The 20,258-nt window shown below is 38.9% G+C and overlaps 2 protein-coding genes across 4 annotated transcripts in view; one reads left to right on the top strand and one right to left on the bottom strand.

Annotated features, from left to right (window-relative positions):
* Positions 1–4,982, top strand: part of STK26 (serine/threonine kinase 26) — a 71,398-nt gene extending 66,416 nt beyond the window's left edge. For 2 of the 3 annotated variants that reach the window (XM_068533013.1, XM_068533015.1), the window contains 6 exons: positions 441–626; positions 1,734–1,882; positions 2,919–3,012; positions 3,437–3,499; positions 3,582–3,718; positions 4,782–4,982. In XM_068533013.1, the coding sequence (XP_068389114.1) occupies positions 441–626; positions 1,734–1,882; positions 2,919–3,012; positions 3,437–3,499; positions 3,582–3,718; positions 4,782–4,806 (654 nt within the window). In that variant the 3' untranslated portion in view covers positions 4,807–4,982. The remainder of the gene's footprint in view (positions 1–440; positions 627–1,733; positions 1,883–2,918; positions 3,013–3,436; positions 3,500–3,581; positions 3,719–4,781) is intronic. The other variant, XM_068533014.1, reaches the window with a different exon arrangement.
* A 3,523-nt stretch (positions 4,983–8,505) lies between these two features.
* Positions 8,506–20,258, bottom strand: part of FRMD7 (FERM domain containing 7) — a 55,030-nt gene continuing 43,277 nt past the window's right edge. The window contains 7 exon segments of the mRNA XM_068534020.1: positions 8,506–9,585; positions 11,016–11,091; positions 11,433–11,501; positions 12,823–12,986; positions 14,361–14,456; positions 19,533–19,680; positions 19,904–20,018. Coding sequence (XP_068390121.1) covers positions 8,506–9,585; positions 11,016–11,091; positions 11,433–11,501; positions 12,823–12,986; positions 14,361–14,456; positions 19,533–19,680; positions 19,904–20,018 — 1,748 coding nt within the window.

Genomic DNA, 20,258 nt, shown 5'->3' on the forward strand with positions numbered 1-20,258 from the left:
CCCAGTTAGGTCTCTGCTTAAACATTACCTACACAGAACAGTCTTCCCTGGCCATCCTGTGTAAATTTGCAGCCCTTTTACCTTATTCATTATCCCCTTATCCTGATTTACTATTTTCTTCACAGAACTTAGCACCATCTGACATCCTATTATTTATTTATTTATCTGTCTCTTCTACTAAAACATAAGCCCCTTGAGAGCAGGGATTTTTGTCTGGTTTGGTCACCACCTGAGTCCTCAGTGCCTAGAATACAGTACCTGGCACAAAGTAGGGGATTTGATCATTTTTAAAAATAAATGAATGATATTAATAAAAATTTATTAACATCACATTTCTTGAGACACTTTCATATTGTATGACCGTTAGACTCCACAGGTTATTTTGTGGCAATATGTTGGAATGGAATTTCAAGGTAATTGTTCTTTCCTCCTTACCTTAGGCTGACATTTGGTCACTGGGAATTACTGCTATTGAACTAGCCAAGGGAGAGCCACCTAACTCGGATATGCATCCTATGAGAGTTCTGTTTCTTATTCCAAAAAACAATCCTCCAACTCTTGTCGGAGACTTTACTAAATCCTTTAAGGAGTTTATTGATGCTTGCCTGAACAAAGACCCATCATTTGTGAGTATATGTGCTGCGACTACTATTTTCTATGATCAGATCTACATAGAGCCAGTGTGGTTTGTTCAACAGTGAGGAATACAGTGCCTGTGAAAACTGTCTAAGATCCATCCAGGAACGTGATTCTTCCCTCTATGTTGCTAATTTTCTTTAGTTGTTGACAAGATCCGTAGTTCCTTCTCTCCTTCCCCTTTATCTTTTTCTCTTTTTTCTATGGTCCCTAGCTTCTTCTTTATTCTGTTGATCATTTCCTATTTCAGGGGGAAATAAAGTTCATTTTCTAGGATGTCATTATGAAAGTATATGTATAACTATTCACAATGATTTTTATTCAACTGTGTTTTCATTTTTCATGAAAAGTTGTTTGCGTTTCACTATTTTTTATTTAATGTTCAGAAATTCCAACATGAAGTTGTACACGTTTCCTGAAGTCTAATGAGCTCCATTCATTTACTTGGCAAAGTTGATTACAGTTGTTTTACTGTTTTTAAAATAAAGCCGCCCGATGACTTCGAGAAACTAGAAATATACAAGAACTGAATTTGATGTGACAATTTTTAAGTTACTAATGAATATTCTCATATTAATAAAATACTAGGGGGGAAAATATCCCCCACAGCACCTGGTGTTTGTATTTAGATGCAATATGAATTAATGTGTGATGAAGAAGGGGGTCATATGATATGTGCAGATAATAACAAAGTTACAGCCTTGCTAGTTTTCATCCTTTTTTCCAATTTGCAGTAAATATAGTAAAAGTATTTTAAAGCACTATTTTGAAACGTTTTTAAATTTTTACTTAATTATCAAAGTCCTGCCATGTGTTTCTCTGATTTTAAGAAAGCCCTGCTGCCTGTTGCTAGTAGGTAGGCCACCTTTTGCCCATTGGGCTTTAGCAAATTGGTACCAAAGTAGTGAATTTAATTTGGTTGCCTTGAGCCACTTCAAAAATAGAATTAGCTATTGTCCTATGGCATTTTAGTTGTCCTCATATCTGCAGACATACTTTTACACCTTTCAGCTTAATAACTGAAGTGATTTCTTATCACTCCTTGCAATCAAAAGAGCCTAGAAATATTCATGCATCCTTTCTTTTTCGTTCCTTAGCGTCCTACAGCTAAAGAACTTCTGAAACATAAATTCATTGTAAAAAATTCAAAGAAGACTTCTTATCTGACTGAACTGATAGATCGATTTAAGAGATGGAAGGCAGAAGGACACAGTGATGACGAATCTGATTCTGAGGGCTCTGATTCGTATGTACCAATTATTTAATTTTTATGTAGATAGCCCATTTTAACATTGCATGTATCTTAACTGTGATCCAATATGCTTTCTCTAGCATAAAATATAAACCTTATTCTAAAGTTTGACTTTAGAAACTGTGAAAATCTTTTAAAATCACGGTCTGTGAAGTACAATGAATTTGGAAACACGTTTTTTTCTTAGAAGTGAATTGCTTTAGTTTTAAATGGTCTCGGTCTAACCCCTAGTGGATACTTGAGTATATTACAAAATTTTGGAACAAGATTCGATTTAAGGTGTTTTACTAGTTTGCCCAAAGTGATAAGGAGCAATGTCTTCTCTTACTTTTATGGCAACCTGCAAAATCCCTCTGGAGAACTAACGTCTCCCACCTCTTGGCCATGTACCAAACCGTGATCAGACCGGGACATTGAAATATTCATTTATATCTCATTTGTACCCCCTAAAAAGTTGCATTGTTTTTTAACTGCAGCATTTATACTAACGTTTCAGCCTCTAAGTCCATAATTTAATTTACTCCTTCGCTAGCTGAATTGACACAAAGGCAACACCAAATTTCTTTAGATACTACTTGCATTTATGAGAAATTGCCCAACTTTTAAAAGGTCTAAAAAACACCAGGATAGTTGTTTTTACTCTGTTCTAATGGTTGTTGGCCTTAGCTGCCCATGAGAGTCACCCATGGAGCCTTTCAAAAATGTAAATCAACTATACTCCAATATAAAATAAAAATTAAAAAAAAATCACAAGCCACACTACAGGAGATCCTGATCTAGTCAGTGGGAAGGGGTTGGGGCAGGGCTTTATATATAGTAAGAGACCTTCACGTGTGATTCTGGTACACACTTAGAGTTGAGAACCATTGCTACTCTTCAGTAAAAAGCAGTGTCTATTTGAAACTGAGATCAAATGATTTTTTATACATTGGGACAATTCTCCATTCGGAGTCTGGCTGCATTGATTAGGTATTTTCACCAAGCTGTATCATTTAGGAACTTATAGAAGTATCTTTGGCAATCTCTTTAGGGAATCCACCAGCAGGGAAAATAACACTCATCCTGAATGGAGCTTTACCACCGTGCGAAAGAAGCCTGATCCAAAGAAACTACAGAATGGGGCAGTATGTATATGGAGATGATCACTTCCTCTTGGTAGACTTTTTCGAACTATATAGTGAGAGTATGATGGCCAAAAATCGTTAGAATTTAATACCCCTAAGTGCTCATCTACCTCACTGTGTCCAGAGTAGGTTTCATTTGCCATTCGTTTTGAGCTAATTAAGAAAAGGTCATAGAAGTCATTTAAGTGGCCCTTGGTATGTTTTAAAATGCATTTTACCTAGAGATAGCTAAACCCAGTGGAATCATGTATATCAGTTGTAATCCTCTAAGTTAGAGAACTTCTGGATGATGGATGGGAATTAGTGATGGGAAGAAAGCATGGAAACTTGCCCTGTATTGGGTCTTTTGGGAGGAGGATTCCAATGAATGCACATGAATGATTATTTTAATTTCATGTGTATAATCTAAAATATTTGTTCAAAGGAGCAAGATCTTGTACAAACCCTGAGCTGTTTGTCTATGATAATCACACCTGCGTTTGCTGAAGTAAGTACAGATTCATTAGCTTCGGATATCTATTTTAAGAAGTATAGTAATTTTAAATGTTATAGCTATTGATCTTTCTCAGCTTAAACAGCAGGATGAGAATAATGCTAGCAGGAATCAGGCAATCGAAGAACTGGAGAAAAGTATTGCTGTGGCTGAAGCTGCCTGTCCTGGCATCACAGATAAAATGGTGAAGAAATTAATTGAAAAATTTCAAAAGTAAGCTTGAAATGTCATTTTTAAAAAACTATTTTGACATTTTCTGTTGGATGTTCATTTATGATGCGATAATATAATTACCTACTTGATTCAGTCATTCCGTTTATTCCTAACAAAGTCAATTCTTAATAGTCATATGCTTGAAAACTGTTTTGTTTGTTGCCCATCTTAAACATTAGCTTTTGGAATTATTATCTTCGGGCATTACAAGGTAGTTTTCCACTGAACGAAATGGCCTGGTTTTTTTTTTTGTTTTGTTTTGTTTTCCTTTCCCTGTTAGTGGGAGTACAGACAAAAGGTCAGGGGACATATTCTTATTTGGACCCTTGTAAATACCATTGAGGAATGCTTTCATTCTTGCCACTACTCTTATCACACTGCTGTTCACATTGTTTCAGTGCTAAAGTTCATTAAGTTTAACCCCCATAAGAAAAGTTAAGGATTTTAGGTAGAGAAACTCAAATGAAGACTCTAAAAGGTTCTTATGTTTGATTTCAGTTTCTATACTGCCTCTTGAACTGTTGCTTTAACTTTGTTCACATTCAAAAAGGTTCTTACATTTAATTTTTAAATTCCCTTTTAAAACAAGACTTTTGTATGCATATGCAAACACAACTCCTTAGCTCAAGCAAGTTATAAAAAGCACTACTAATCTTAGCCTTAATCCCATTATATTGCTTCTCAGTGCATCTTTATATTCCTTGTATTTGTGATGCCGCTGGGACCAAGTTGGAACAAACCATACAGCCTGTAAAACACATACTCTCCTAGACCTTTCTGGCTGATAAAGCCTATTTATACTCATCAGCTAAAGCCCCTCTTAAAATCCCTCAGTTTTTAGTGGAAACCTCCCCTCTTTTCCAATTTGCAAACAAATCAATTGGAAGTTGTAAAATCAGACCCAGAAGGGATTTTTGAACCGCTTTATATTTTAACGTTTACATGATGAGACGCAATACAATTTTTGTTTGCTGAATCAATTCTTTCATTGCAGAGTTCATACAGATGTAAAATAGACACATGCACAGTTGTATATCAATTTAAGTTTTTCTTAATTTTATAGGTGTTCAGCAGATGAATCCCCCTAAGAAACTTCTTGTTAGTGGCTTCTATTTCATATGGACCCAGAGAAACCCACCAAAGCTACTTCAAGCTTAACAATGCTTAACTCATGAGCTCCACGTGCCTTTTGGATCTTTGCGACATTGAAGATTTGGAAGAAGCTATTCAACTATTTTGTGATGGTGTTTATCATTTTATATTTTAAAGAGATTATTTTGTAAGGAATAACTTTTAATACTATAGTTTCACCTGTATTCTAGTAAATGTTGAGATACAGTTTTGCTTTTAGGTATCATTATTACTTAAGTTACTAGGATGAATACCTTTCATGTTTTGATCTTTAGTTAACTGTACACTCATGAAACATACAGGTCTTTCAAAGTCATCCTAAATATTCAACTTTTGTAATCATCAAGCCTCAAAAAGCTTTTTTTTTTTTTTAAAACACAAGCATATTCTAAAAATGACTACTGGTGGGGAGGCGGAAACAAGTCACACGTTCTTAAAGCAGAAGTTTTTAATAAGCTCTTAGAAATGAAACCTGGAAAACTATTGACTCTTCTCCCAAGTGGGTATGATATTCCAGGCAGCTCAATGATGATCACATTTGAGAGCCCTGCGTTTGAAACATTTAGAGGCAACATGTAGCAACAGAGGTACCTCTTGGTGTGCAGTATTTACTTTCTCTTATAGAAGAGACAATTGACCCTTATTTAACATGGTTGGAAAGTTAAAGCAATACTAATTAGCCAAGGATGGATTTTTGGTAATACCGGAAGAATTAGTCAGGATCCATTTTTAAAATCAACTCAAATCGCATATTATATGCTTGGATTTGGGGAGCTTAAAAGAAGCTGATTATCATGTGATTATAAGTACCTGATCAACAGGTATGAATATAATTTACACCAGCATATTTTTGTCATGGTCATAAAATGTCCTATAAACTATTTATACATTTTTTTCCTCATAACTATCCAATACATAAACATCATTTGTTCATTTTTGAAAGGGTATTTAAATAGGCATTTTCTAGTTCATATGAAAATAACCATAGTACAGGATGATTTCTGTCCGTACAAAGGTAAGTTAGACTGTACAGTTAATTTTCAGTTATATTTATGGTACTGTTACGTGGGTAATACCTTTTTCTTTTAAGCCCAGTATATATATTATGCCTGCCTAAGTTCTGAAGTGGGGCTATATTTCAGTAGCTGTAGAATTATTGATATTAATTAGTTTTGATAGTTAATGTTTTATTGTTTGGATCTGAACAATTTGGTTTTTGCACAAAAGTCATTTTAATAAACCTGAATAATTGCCAAATATTAGAAGAAAGATTTTCTTCAAGTGAAGAATTCAGTTTTTAGTCAAAGCAGCCATTACCTCTTCCTTTTTTGTAATAATACAGACACTTGAATAAGTTGTTGTGTCATATGCCAAGAAAATTTTTTCATTGGTGCCTATACTGTAATAATTACTTTTAACACATTGTATTTTGAAGTAATAGTTCAGTTAAATTTTTCACCTGCTATGGAACTGAAACTCAATTACAGTTTATAATTTGTAGAGGTCTGGAAATAATTTTGAAGCTCGGATCATGTATCAAATGAATATTTTTGTAAAAGTAAAAGCAACAAATTTTTAAATTGATTATTTGAAACTTTACAGCGCAGCTGCACTGTGGATAGAAAATTGTATTGCTTATTCATTATAGTTATTAGTCCTGTAAAATGTTTCTGGGTAAGGATACTTCAGTGTTTTGGGGGGGGTTAAAAATAAATATTTAAATTTCCTGGTCCTCAATGTTCATTTTCTTGAGGTGGGGGTATGGTGTGGTATTTTAATTGTTTCAAATCATTTCTCCTGTCCCCTTTCATTTATTGTTGGAACTTTAACACCAGTGTTTCCATTGGAAACTAGAAGGTATTCTTCACATTTTAGTAAACATTGATTATAGCTCCAGTGAATATGTCCTGATTTCTGCCTCCTGTCCTGACAAAATTATTAATAGAGTTCTCTTTCACTCAAAAGTATCCTTCCTAGGTTACACAATAAACTTTATGGTCACCCTAGTTATAGTTTTATTAGGAAATTTTATACAGATTTGAACGCTGTATTTCTCTGGGGAAAACAAATTTCACAAAGATTTCTAGAAACTGAGATGAGAAATAGCATATAATCCTAAAAGAATCTGAGTTTTTCCTAGAGAAAAGGTCAAAGATGAACTTAATATAGCTTTGAGTATCTATAGGATTAATATATAGGTGATTGGGTTTCAATATATTCTTATTATTAAATAGCTATTCTAGACTTGTGAGTTACCGGATTCGATTCCAGGAGCAGGAAGGAAAGTGCTAGCATGTTGGAAAGAGGTAGAGTGAGGTATATTCAAAGGGATTTTTGTGGTGTAAGGACTAGGAGAGTAAGAAAACTATTCCATGCATCTTTTCTCCATTCAGTCATATATAAAAATAGCTTGCTTACATAATTGCATCATTTCTTTGAAGTCACTACCTAACATTATCTTGTAAATATGTTTTACTTACCATTAAAATCAATAAAGAAAATAAATAGTTCTCAAATAGAATGCTATACCTTCCAAGGGAAATAATAGAGAAATTTTGAATGGGTCAAGAATAGAATTTTGGTTCATTAACTCAGTCTGGAGTACTATCGTTTTTTTTTTTTTCAGCTACCCCAATTCTACCACTTCTCCATCCCTGACTATACATTTTTACCTGCTTCCCTCCTTTTCCTTGTTCTCTAAATGTCCCTTCCCTTAATTATAGGCTAGAGCCAATCGCTTCTGAAATTGACTGAAACAAAATGAAGTTCATACTTACAACTTAATTTTCAAATAAATGGGTTTCCATCACTCTTTATTAAAATGCTATTCATCTCATTTCCTTGCCTACATGCACGCAACAAGATACGGCAGAAAAAAAATGCTTGCAGGAGAGATCACATAAACAGACCAACATGTTAACTTTTATCTTTCACTACATATTACAGCTAGTTAAGAATAGAGAATAAGTCAAACATCATATTATCCCCATCAGGCAGATGTCTGGCTTTAGAAATTGATCAATTCCTGAATTTCCGAGGTTTAGAATTCTGCCAAGTCCTAGATTAATTATAAACTGGTGTTCTGTTGAGAGGATCTATGTTCCTTCTTGTTCCTGAAATATAGGAGAGCCATGCTCCCCCTAACATATGTTATAAAAATTGAAGTCTTTAACATAAAACAGGGCCATTTTTACTGGGTCCCACACGAATAATGAGGACTGAAACCTTTAGTTGTAGTATTGTTTAAGAACAAAATGACCAACACAGTCACAGTCTACTAAGTCGCTAAATGATATCAGGAGCCAATTCTATAGGTCAATCCATACTGTCACTGTTCTTCGGTGTTGAAGAGCCTGACCTTCGTTTATAATGTCTCTTTGGGGAAATGTATAATGGAGATGACAAATACCCACCTCACTCTGCTACGGGGCTGGTGAGGAAAGGGCATGTTCCAGAATGATTCAGAGGGGATAGAGGAGTGAGGCTTGAGGAATGGGGCAGAGCTGGATCTTTCATAAGCTAAGTGCCTAAGCTTAGAAGAGTCCCTTAATACCAATGAATAGTAACAAAGAAAGTGGTTTTTGCAGAAGGTTCCTTATGTTTCACCTAAGTTAGTAACATGGAATTGGCCTGGAAATGTTCATAGGGTTCACATTTTAAGCTAAAAAGTAATTACATGCTTTTCACAAAGTCCTATCTTCAGCACTTGATGTATTGAAAGAAACATCTTCATCTTCTTCATCTAGCTGTAGACTACCAGAAGACAAGCGGATTCTGGCCATGGGTGAACTTATTCCTTTGTCATACAAAGAGTAGTAGTCTGGTTTAAGAATCTCTGATTCAGAATCACTGGATTCACTAGCTACGTACCCTTCTGTTGCTCCCTGATCCATTAAAACTGTTGGAAACTCCTGCTCTGCAAACATATATGTAAACAGGTCAGCTTTACGACTCAGAGCAGGACAAGGCCCTAAAGGTCTAAATTCTGATCCAAAAGGAAAACGGATCGTTTTCATGTCTGATTGGCTCTGGGACCGTTTAGGGGTTGGCTCTTGAATGTTATATGCAAATGCATCTTCTAAATTTGGATCTTCCTCTTCTAGATCTACATTGAGGTTGCTCCAGCCAGTAGTTTGGGCCATAGCTTCTTGGAGTTCTTGGAAGTCTTGCTGAAAGCTCTGCATTCTGAGGTTCCCTGGGCTTCTTTTGGCTGGCTTCATTGCGGTAGGCTGTAGACAGCTGTCTGGCCTTTCCCTTTCCTCTGCCGTGATTGGAGACTGTCTGGGCACCTGGGGTGGTCTGTCCACATAAAAGAAGACTTGGGGAGGCATAATATCAACCTGCTGACCAGTACAAGGAATATAGGGCACATCTGTGTAAGTTAGCTGCCTTGCTGGACTCACTTTGCTTGTAAGGCCAGAAGATGTGCTCGTGTGATTGTCAGCAAACTTACAGCTTGTTTGGAAGGAGCTTAGAGGATTCCTTTCCTCAAAGTAGTCAGGATCGGGGTCAGTGGTAAAGACAGGGTCTGTATAAATAAAAGGGAACGAGGAACTGCTCTGGGACTGATGTAGTGATGTGGGATCTGCCTCTGGTTTGGAATGCTCCAGCTCGGCTGCAAACGTCACCTCCACGGCAGAGCTTCTCCTCCTGCTGTCCAGCACAGGCTCAGAGGCGTGCACTCCATTCACACTTCGGTAGTACCCGCTGCCATAGGCTAGTCTCAAATCTTCCACCTTGAGAGAAACAACATGTTGGTGAAAGAAGGGAAAAGCCATTTGGTTGGGGTGGGGGCAGGGATCTAAATCAGCCTTGAATTTTGCAAAGGTAGTTTTTCACAAAGGCCTTTCAACCCATGTTCTATGCCAGGGTTGATAAACAGCTACATAAAAGGTAGTAACTTGTACCACATCCCAATTTATGTGCTGAAAAATAGACATGACACTTTCCTTTCTCAACACCATCACACTCCCAGCCTCCGCATTCTCCATCTACTTGAGCCAGCATCGTACTTCAGGCAGTATGGTTGAGTAGCTGTATTCATGAGCTAGGAGTTCTGCCTTTTGGTCCTGGCTTTGCCTTTATTAGCTGTGTGACCTTAGGCAAGTCTCCTAACCTCCCTGTTCCAGCCTCCTCCCTATTTTCTGTAAAATGGTGGGGAGGAGGGCTGTAAATGGCATGAGACGGTCAATCATTAGATGGTACCTTCCAGCATAATACCTCTGTGATGCCTTTCAGATAAAAATTGCCTCTGACTTGAATGAAGACAGAGTTCATGAGACCTCTAATTAATTTTTTTCAAGGGAGAGCAAAAGAAAAATAACATGGTTCATACTATAAAACTCAAATGAAGCCATCATCTCACAGTTCCAGGAGAACAGCACTTTGTTCTTAAGTTAACAAAATTACATAGGAAAAGTACTTTAAAACCTTGACCCAAGGGACTTCCCTGGTCGCGCAGGGGTTAAGAATCCGCCTGCCAATGCAGGAGACACGGGTTCAAGCCCTGGTCCGGGAAGATCCTACATGCTGCGGAGCAGCTAAGCCCGTGTGCCACAACTACTGAGCCTGTGCTCTGGAGGCCACGAGCCACAACTACAGAGCCCGCGTGCCACAACTACTGAAGCCCGCGCTCCTAGAGCCCGTGCTCTGCAACAAGAGAAGCCACCGCAATGAGAAGCCCGTGCACCACAACGAAGAGTAGCTCCCGCTCGCCACAACTAGAGAAAGCCCACGCGCAGCAACGAAGACCCAACGCAGCCATAAATAAATAAATTTATTTACTTAAAAAAAAAACTTAACCCAAGACCTTATAGCTTCCTCTAAGCCTTAAGATTTTCATAGGTAAAAAAGCAGCTTTTAGCTTTAAAAATACGAAGCCATAGAAATTCGTTTGGATCTGCATTTTGCAAGATGTTAGCAATACAGGTTGCAATTTAAAGACGTGCCAGATCTTTCCAGTCTATAAGGCACACACACCAGTTTACCCAATGGTCTTCTATTGGCTGGAGACTGAGTTGACAGACCTCCCCAGGAGGCTAACCTAACTTGGCCAGAGTAACCTTTTTACATACTGGGAGATTCTGGCAGAATCAATTCCTGGAAGCATTTGAAATGTGGATGCATTACATTTATCTAAAGAAGAAGGAATTTTCAAAAACCTTACTTGTTTTGACACATCGGAGAGGAGGTCTGGTGAGGACCTGCACTGTCGTTCATGGTACTGCGATGGGTAATGTTTCCTGAAGTCCCCAAACAGAGAAGGAATTGAAATAGTCTTCATGTGAGTACAGGATCCCTATAAATCTCTAAATTCAACTTAAAAATCAACGTGACAAGTGGGAAGCAGCCAGATAACACAGGGAGATCAGCTTGGTGCCTTGTGACCACCTAGAAAGGTGGGATAGGGAGGATGGGAGGGAGACACAAGAGGGAGGAGATATGGGGATATATGTATACGTATAGCTGATTCACTTTGTTATACAGCAGCAACTAACACACCACTGTAAAGCAATTATACTCCAATAAAGATGTTAAAAAAGAAAAAAAAATCAATGTGACAAAGAGAAACAAAACCATGTACCTTTCAAATGGCAAGCTCTTCAACCTCCCCTTTTTCCCATATTCCAAAAGTTGCCTTTGGGTTCTTCCGCTATTATAAAAACAAGATAAACAATTTTATGAATGCTCTTTATAACCCAGTAGGCTAACTAAAACTCAAAAGTGTCATTTATTGTTGAAATTGAAAGATTCTGGATGAATGACATATGTCGTGCATCTCTGACCATCACATTAATAATACCCACTTATCCGAGGATCAGGCAGAGCAACCTCAACTATTCAGAACCCAGAAGTTTTTTAAAAGCTTCTGAACAGCGCTATATAACAGTTACACATTCTGGCCTTGAAAACTAATATACTTTCCTTTAAAGGCCTTTCCCCTTCCTCCAAATTTACACATAGTTTCTAATGAGGCTATTTGTCTGGTTTCCCAGTCCATGACAGGAGAAAAGCAGCTAACTAAACAGTAGAAGAAGGTTGCTCCAGTCAGACATACACTAGCAAAGAAAGCCAGCTGATTGCTGGGAGAAACACAAGAGCCAAAAAAGAAATCACTAACATAATAAAATCCAAAAAGTCTGAGCCATTTATCACTGTGGTGCAGGGTCTAACATGCCTCCCCCGCCCTGAGGCTGCCACTGCACTACAGCTGCCGGCAGAGGATAATAAGTGATGTTTATAATAGGTCATTAAGAAAAGGGAAAAATATCCTCAGTATCATCTGTTTAAAAAGGCAGGGATTTGTAGAATACATTTTGGAAAGAGTCCATAAAAATATGTACATTGTAAAAATCTCACTTCTAACTGGGGCAGGCTTCTACTACTTGAAAAATCCTTCACAGGAAGCATTGGATTCGAATTTTTTATCTTAGCTAAGAGTTTGAAAGCGTCTTCCAAAGAACTCCTAGGCTGGTGGGATCCAGTAAAAACAAGTTCTTATTTTGACCTCGCTTCCTTTCCTCCAAGGTGTTAACGTGTAGTAAGGAGCCTTCACTACAATATTGTTCAACCTCTCAAATCCCTTAGCCCCTCCAGTGATTTCTCACCCTATCTTTTGCCTAACCACCACCAAAAGGATGTTGTTGAGCTGTCCTTCCTATGGCTAGCATGTAAGTTGCACGTAAGGAAAACAATAGGTTCATTGACTACGTTTTCTCAAACGGCATATGCCCCCTTATCCTTGCAGAAATTCTGATCTAACCTCTTAAGTGGGGTGTACACCTGCCCCTACCTCCCTGTTAGGAAATATTGACTTAATGAGTCACACAGAGAATGAGCAGTAAAGGGTATCATCCTTTATGTGATTGAAATGGATTCTTTATTGCTTCTAGAATTCAAGCTCCTCCTACTGCCTTCCATGTTATTGAAAAGAAGTTGTGTGTTTAGTTTGCCTGTGTGCAATATTTAATTACCTGTAGCGGAAACTGGAACCCTTGCTGCAGAGTAGGGTTTTGGGCTTTGATTTGGGCTCTTCAGAAAGTCTGAAGAAAGCATGGTACTCCACACAAGTCTTCCAGAAAGCCTTGCAGGCATCTCGGCTGGCCATGGTGAACTCCAAGGTATCCTTGCACAACACCTGTATAAACCGATTTCCATCAAGCAAAACGTCCTTCAAGAATATCAAAGACCTTCAAATCCCAACGCCTTCTAAACTATTGGTCCAGGGGCCCATCCAGCTTCTGATTTTCCACTTGGCTCCCTTTCGGCTTCACACGTACTGAAACCAAATGATTGGCAAACTTCCAAGGAACAGACAGGGCCACTGCTCAAAAACAGAACCTTCTCTAAGAAGTAAATCTTGCTCTGCACACCCTCCTCACCTCATACGCTTTTTTACCCCCTCTTCTCTGCCAGGAACATTTTTATGAAGTTGTAAATTAGGTTAAAATGAACATCAAAGGACATCCTTTCAAAGTGACAAGATGTTATAAATGACCAACAGGAAAAGGGGAGGGAGGAGGAGATCTGTCTTACAAATGGTAGGCTTTATAGGATGATTGCATATACATGAGTCTTTTTAACACACCAGCTAGAAACATTTCTCCCTCTTTATGCTGCCTTGTTCTATGATGCTCTGTGTTGCTCATTTAGTGTATTCTAATCGGCTGTAGGGGAGCTTAGTCTTCCAGACCTAAAGTGCAAGGTTGCCCCATCTCCTGACTCACTATATACCCCCATTTGCCCATGCACGCGTGCGGTCCACTTTGCTGCTCCCCTTCTCTCATTCCTCTCCAGGTCTCTGGATGCAGCCCTGGGATTCTTCCCAAGCTTCACACTGGATTCAGTCTTCTGAACTGCTCAAATGAACACCTTTATCTAAGGCTAAGGTTCAGAGAATGAAGCCCAAACTACTGAATTATCTGTAGGTCAAAAATGTAGTTGATACATATTTTTAATTTCCTTTATAGTCATAAAAAATTCTTTCTAGCCCCTTTGTCCCACCCTGTACAATGCAGCCTTGCCCAATAGTTGCTTCCTTTGCTTAATATATACCCACTCCCCACATCCTGCTTTGGGAAAGAGTAGGTGTTCAATTAGTTGGCATGCAGTAGGTGTTCAATTATTTTTGCTTAAGGAAAGAAGATGAAAATACTTTATTAAAGGAAGCAAATAACGTTGAATTAATATGTCCACAGTCTTAGATCTGGGCTCTTTCATTTGACTTATCAAATCCCTGAAAAATGGTTTCTAAGGAGACTTGTCTTTCATCCCAGCCACCCCATTTTCCTATTACTTTATTCATTTTGAACTGCCAATAGGATTTCTTAGTGTTTTGCCTTTAGTAAAAATATGACTAAAGCTCTGGTTTATTTATGTAGAGGCAAAAGAGGGAGAACATCATCGGTCAGGGCCAGGCAGCTTTCATCACTCACAATCAAACCATTTGCAGAAACAACCAAGAAATCTCAAGTGAGTAGAAAGTAAAAGAATTTATTCAAAAGCTACTTACCAAGATGTTGGCATGAAGTTTGATGAGAAAATGTTTTCTCTTAAAACTCAACTTGCGGATTTTAGCCCAGTTGAAAGTATTGATCTTTGTATTTCCCTATGATGAAACACATGACAGATTTCAGGATGAATGTCAGCACAAGCTGGTTTGTAAGACAATGCAAACCTGTTGGAAAATGCACTTCATGAACAGGACTATCCTTGATCTACCTCTTGCACAGACTGATCCAGTTGTACTAGATAGAAGCTATGGTCAAAGAAGGCATTCCAGGTGGGACACAAGTCTGCTCTGAAATGCAAGTAAGAAGGGACATGCCTGGGAAAAGTTTCTAACCAGGATAGGGGATCACAGTAGAAAAAGACTGCAGGTATCCGGGTATACCCCACTTTTCGAAAGTTCACTTTACGCCACTTCGCTTTTACGAAAGACCCACATTATTACAAGTTTTCGCTAACTGAAAGAAATCCAAAGAGGATTTTTGCTTTTACTCCGAAAAAGGCGAAAATAAAAATCAGCATTTGTTTTGCAGTGAGCTGTTATAGAGGCAACACACACCCTGAGCAGTGAGAGTGGCACCTCTAAGCTCCTTCCCCGGGAACTACACTCTGCTCGGCAGCTCAGCATCAAGCCACCGCAGCTTTGAGCTGTACATCGGTACTTTATCTCGATTTATTTTGTGCACCCATTAGCAAGATGTGTCCTCAGGTAATGCTTCTTCACTTGACACTATTTCAGCTAGGAAAGGTTTCATAGGAATGCTCTACTTTCAAATAGCAGGGGAAACCTGAACTGCAATAGCTCCTCTAATCTCACCCCCTTCCCATGTTTCCAAATTCAACTGCTTTAAAAAAAAATCCCATCTATTCTGCCACCTCATTTACTCAAACCCCTTCAATAGCTCTGCACCACCTACATCAACTCTACACTCTTCTGGCTTGATTTTCTTGCCCCAACTATATTGACTATAACTTTGATCCCACTGCTCCCAGAAAACACCTTTCCATCCAACTCTGTACCTTCCCTCCCATAGGTCTCCTCATTCTCCTTACCCAGAATGACTAGGGCCTCCTCTAGGGTATTCCATATCATTGCCACAGCCTACACCCATTTCTAACTCCTCTGAACTCCTTTAGCTCTCCTGGACTACTCAAACAGTTTAACTCTCTTGTTTGTCTGTCTGTTTGTTTGTTTGTTCACATGGTCCAAAAATCAAAGGGGGTACAAAAATAAATATATTGAGAAGTCTCACACCCACCACTGTCACACCTACCTCTGTCCCCATCTAACCATTGTCTACAGGTAACCACATTATTTTGTTGGGTATACTACTTCTGCAACTAAAGTAAATGTGATAGATTAGCTTTTGATTACTCATTGTCTGATATTGATCGTTATTTCTCTGGTCTTTCAAAATAAATTGTGACTATTGTAATGACAGGAGCCATGTGTCATGCTTAATGTTAGTTTCTTGATTATGTCATCCTTTTCCTTCTCAGGGCCTTAGTCTGTGTGCCCTTTCCCTGGAACACCCTCCTTCATCAGCCAAACCTATCCCATTGGTCTGGATAACTTCCTCAGGTCTTGCTTACATGTTAAGTCCCTTTCACATGTGTTACCTTAGCATCCTGTGCTGCTTCTAGCACAAAGCACATCACATTTGTTTATAATTACTTGTTTAATTGTCTGTCTTCCTCCTATTAGAATTTAAGTTCCTATTAGAATTTAAGTCAGGATCATACCTGTTTACCTCTGCAGTTCTAGTACCTGGCACAAAGTGGATGTACAATAAATATACTGATAGAAGGATGAATGGATTGCTGCCCAACTATAAATATACTCAAACTCACTGAATTGTACCATTAAAACAGATGACTTTTATGTTATGCAAATTATAGCTCAATAAAGCTGTTTTTTTTTTTAAAGAAAGAATAGTACAATGAAGAACAGATAGAGGGTACTCAATACATAAATACTCTTTGACTGGATTTCAAGTAGGACAAAATAGACCATCTATATTGTTCCCAACTGTCCACAGAAGTATTCACAATGAAAGAGATCAAAACTAACATGACGGTCTTGCTCTCATACCCTTCCCATCTTCTCTCATGCAATAGGAAATAGCAAGAATCAGGGTTAGCAAGAAGAGATACATGAAAGCAATCTTGAGAAAGAAAAACGGAGCTGGAGGAAGCAGGCTCCCGGACTTCAGACTATACTACAAAGGTACAGTAATCAAGACAGTATGGTACTGGCACAAAAACAGAAATATAGATCAGTGGAACAGGATGGAAAGCCCAGAGATAAACCCACGCACTTACAGTCACCTTATCTTTGATAAAGGAGGCAAGAATATACAATGGAGAAAAGACTATCTCTTCAATAAGTGGTGCTGGGAAAACTGGACAGCTACATGTAAAAGAATGAAATTAGAACACTCCCTAACACCGTACACAAAAATAAACTCAAAATTGATTAAAGACCTAAGTGTAAGGCCAGACACTATAAAACTCTTAGAGGAAAACCTAGGCAGAACACTCTATGACTTAAATCACAGCAAGATCCTTTTTGACCCACCTCCTAGAGAAATGGAAATAAAAATAAAAATAAACAAATGGGACCTAATAAAACTTCAAAGCTTTTGCATAGCAAAGGAAAATATAAACAAGATGAAAAGACAACCCTCAGAATGGGAGAAAATATTTGCAAACGAAGCAACTGACAAAGGATTAATCTCCAAAATTTACAAGCAGCTCATGCAGCTCAATATCGAAAGAACAAACAACCCAATCCAAAAATGGGCAGAAGACCTAAATAGACATTTCTCCAAAGAAGATATACAGATTGCCAACAAACACATGAAAGGATGCTCAACATCACTAATCATTAGAGAAATGTAAATCAAAACTACAATGAGGTATCATTTCACCCCAGTCAGAATGGCCATCATCAAAAAATCTACAAACAATAAATGCTGGAGACGGTGTGGAGAAAATGGAACCCTCTTACACTGTTGGTGGGAATGTAAATTGATACAGCCATTATGGAGAACAGTATGGAGGTTCCTTAAAAAACTAAAAATAGGGCTTCCCTGGTGGCGCGGTGGTTGAGAGTCTGCCTGCCAATGCAGGGGACACGGGTTCGAGCCCTGGTCTGGGAAGATCCCACATGCCGTGGAGCAACTAGGCCCGTGAGCCACAACTACTGAGCCTGCGCGTCTGGAGCCTGTGCTCCGCAACAAGAGAGGTCACGATAGTGAGAGGCCCGCGCACCGCGATGAAGAGTGGCCCCCGCTTCCCGCAACTAGAGAAAGCCCTCACACAGAAACGAAGACCCAACACAGCCAAAAATAAATAAATAAATGAATTTTAAAAAAGAACAAAAAAACTAAAAATAGAACTACCATATGACCCAGCAATCCCACTACTGGGCATATACCCTGAGAAAACCATAATTCAAAAAGAGCCATGTACCAAAATGTTCATTGCAGCACTATTTACAATAGCCAGGACATGGAAGCAACCTAAGTGTCCATTGATAGATGAATGGATAAAGAAGATGTGGCACATATATACAATGGAATATTACTCAGCCATTAAAAGAAACAAACTTGAGTTATGTGTAGTGAAGTGGATGGACCTAGAGTCTGTCATACAGAGTGAAGTAAGTCAGAAAGAGAAAAACCAATACCGTATGCTGACACATATATGTGGAATCTAAAAAAAAAAAAAGGTTCTGAAGAACCTAGGGGCAGGACAGGAATAAAGACGCAGACGTAGAGAATGGACTTGAGGACACGGGGAGTGGGAAGGGTAAGCTGGGATGAAGTGAGAGAGTGGCATGGACTTATATATACTACCAAATGTAAAATAGATAGCTGGTGGGAAGCAGCCACATAGCACAGGGAGATCACCTTGGTGCTTTGTGACCACCTAGAGGGGTGGGATAGGGAGGGTGGGAGGGAGACGCAAGAGGGAGGGGATATGGGGATATATGTATATGTATAGCTGATTCACTTTGTTATAAAGCAGAAACTAACACACCATCGTAAAGCAATTATACTCCAATAAAGATGTTAAAAAAAGATTAATAAAATAAAGAATAGATACATGTATATGTATAACTGAATCACTTTGCTGTATACCTGAAACTAACACAACATTGTTGATGAACTATACTGCAATATAAAATTTAAAAAAATTATTACAAGATAATGGCTATATTTCCCTGAGCTATATAATGTATCTTTGTTGCTTATCTAAAAAAAATAAAAATAAAAAAGAATCAGGGTTTGAGTGGACTGGGTAAAAATTCCCTCCTGGGTCAACAGTGTGGCTCTCATGCTGTAAAGTTTATAACCAAATAAATTAGAAAGTTAAGATTCTTGTTGCCAAGTCTGTACCTGATCTGCTTTGTGACTTATTTCAGTGCTCTAATTCGGTCCTGGGGGTCAGTGGGTCTGAAGCCACCCCTTTCTTTGTCACAGGTGATTCATTCCAAAACCTGTCTAGGTATCTGCCTATCGTTCTGAAGCTTCTTAAACCGTAACTTGGATCTAAATTCATTGAATGTTCACAGATGTAAGAAGTCCAAATAGACTGAAAAACTGTTGAAAAATATGTTCTGGCCACATTCCAAGGATTGAGGATTAATGGTGATGGAGAGAGCCCTCTCTGGAAAACAGAGTCCTGGGAAAAGGATGAGTCAGTAAACAGCAACCATTGCTTTCAGGGTTGGTCGCTAATTCCCTACTAGCTGGCACTGGGCACCTCCAACAAAACTGCTAACTGAATGAGAACAACCCTTCAGGTTGTTTCTGGTGGATTTGGACAGGCTGAATGCACTTTATGTCACAGCCTAAGCTTTTAGGATGCCAAAAACCTGTATTCTTATTTAGGGTCTAAAAGTTCCAAAGAGCCTCTTGACTTCATCTCTTCACCATGCTGGCCTGATCTAATGTGTGAGCTCCTGAGAATCAAAACAGTCAGTTCCAGACTGCAAATGGAAGCAAAGCACGTCAAGGGGAGGGGACTTTTACCCTAAACTCTTCCAAGCACTGCCTCCTTTTCTTGCTGGTGGTAAGACTGAGGGGTGGGGTCACCTTGAGAATGGACATTCAAGTTTGAGCCAAGATAACACCCAAAGCTGAAGACTTTAAAGGAAAAGAGCTGTTACCCGTAACACCAGTACGCCCATGTGAGCAACAGCCAGTTGGATCTGCATCCCTTCACCATCACTGGCAGGGTGCGGCCTGATGCCGTACATGTCCAGCTTCCTCGCTATGTCCAGTAGCAGAATGTCAGATTCAGCTGGGCGCTTGCCACTGCAAGGGGAAAGAATTTATGAGCCTAATAAAAGCAGCAAGAATGACGCCTAAAAAAAAAAAAAGAATGACACCTCTACCCCAAGAGCTCGAAGAGGAAGTCAGTGTTCTCTTGAGCCTGAAGTGTCTCTGACTTAAAGACTTGCTTTTAAGAGTCTGTCCTCAGCTTCAGTCTTCCCTGCTGGTAGAATAGGTGGAAGCAGATGCCAGGGAAAGTACTTACATGTGCTTCTGATGGAAGTGCACGATCTTGCTCTCTAAATCGTCTTGGTTCGGTAAGTACCGGGTTTGTGCCAAATATTTCCTATCTGTTTCTTCATGAAAGTCTCCCAGTTCTGCTGCATGACAGTAAAGTGACATTTTTTACATTACCATTGATGAGTTAAGCAATGGAGCACCCAGCAGACCCTCTGACCTCCCCCAAACAGCCCTTTCTTTGCAGCCAGTGCAGCCCTAGACCTCCTGAATATATGTATATTTGTTTCAGGATATGGGTGGTGGGGGAGAAACTAACTGGTTCTTCTTCAAATAAGAAGCAGTGGGTTGCTATGAAGTCACAGACACAGTGTAGGTCTCAC

Source organism: Eschrichtius robustus, chromosome X (assembly GCF_028021215.1).
Source record: "Eschrichtius robustus isolate mEscRob2 chromosome X, mEscRob2.pri, whole genome shotgun sequence".
Taxonomy (NCBI): domain Eukaryota; kingdom Metazoa; phylum Chordata; class Mammalia; order Artiodactyla; family Eschrichtiidae; genus Eschrichtius; species Eschrichtius robustus.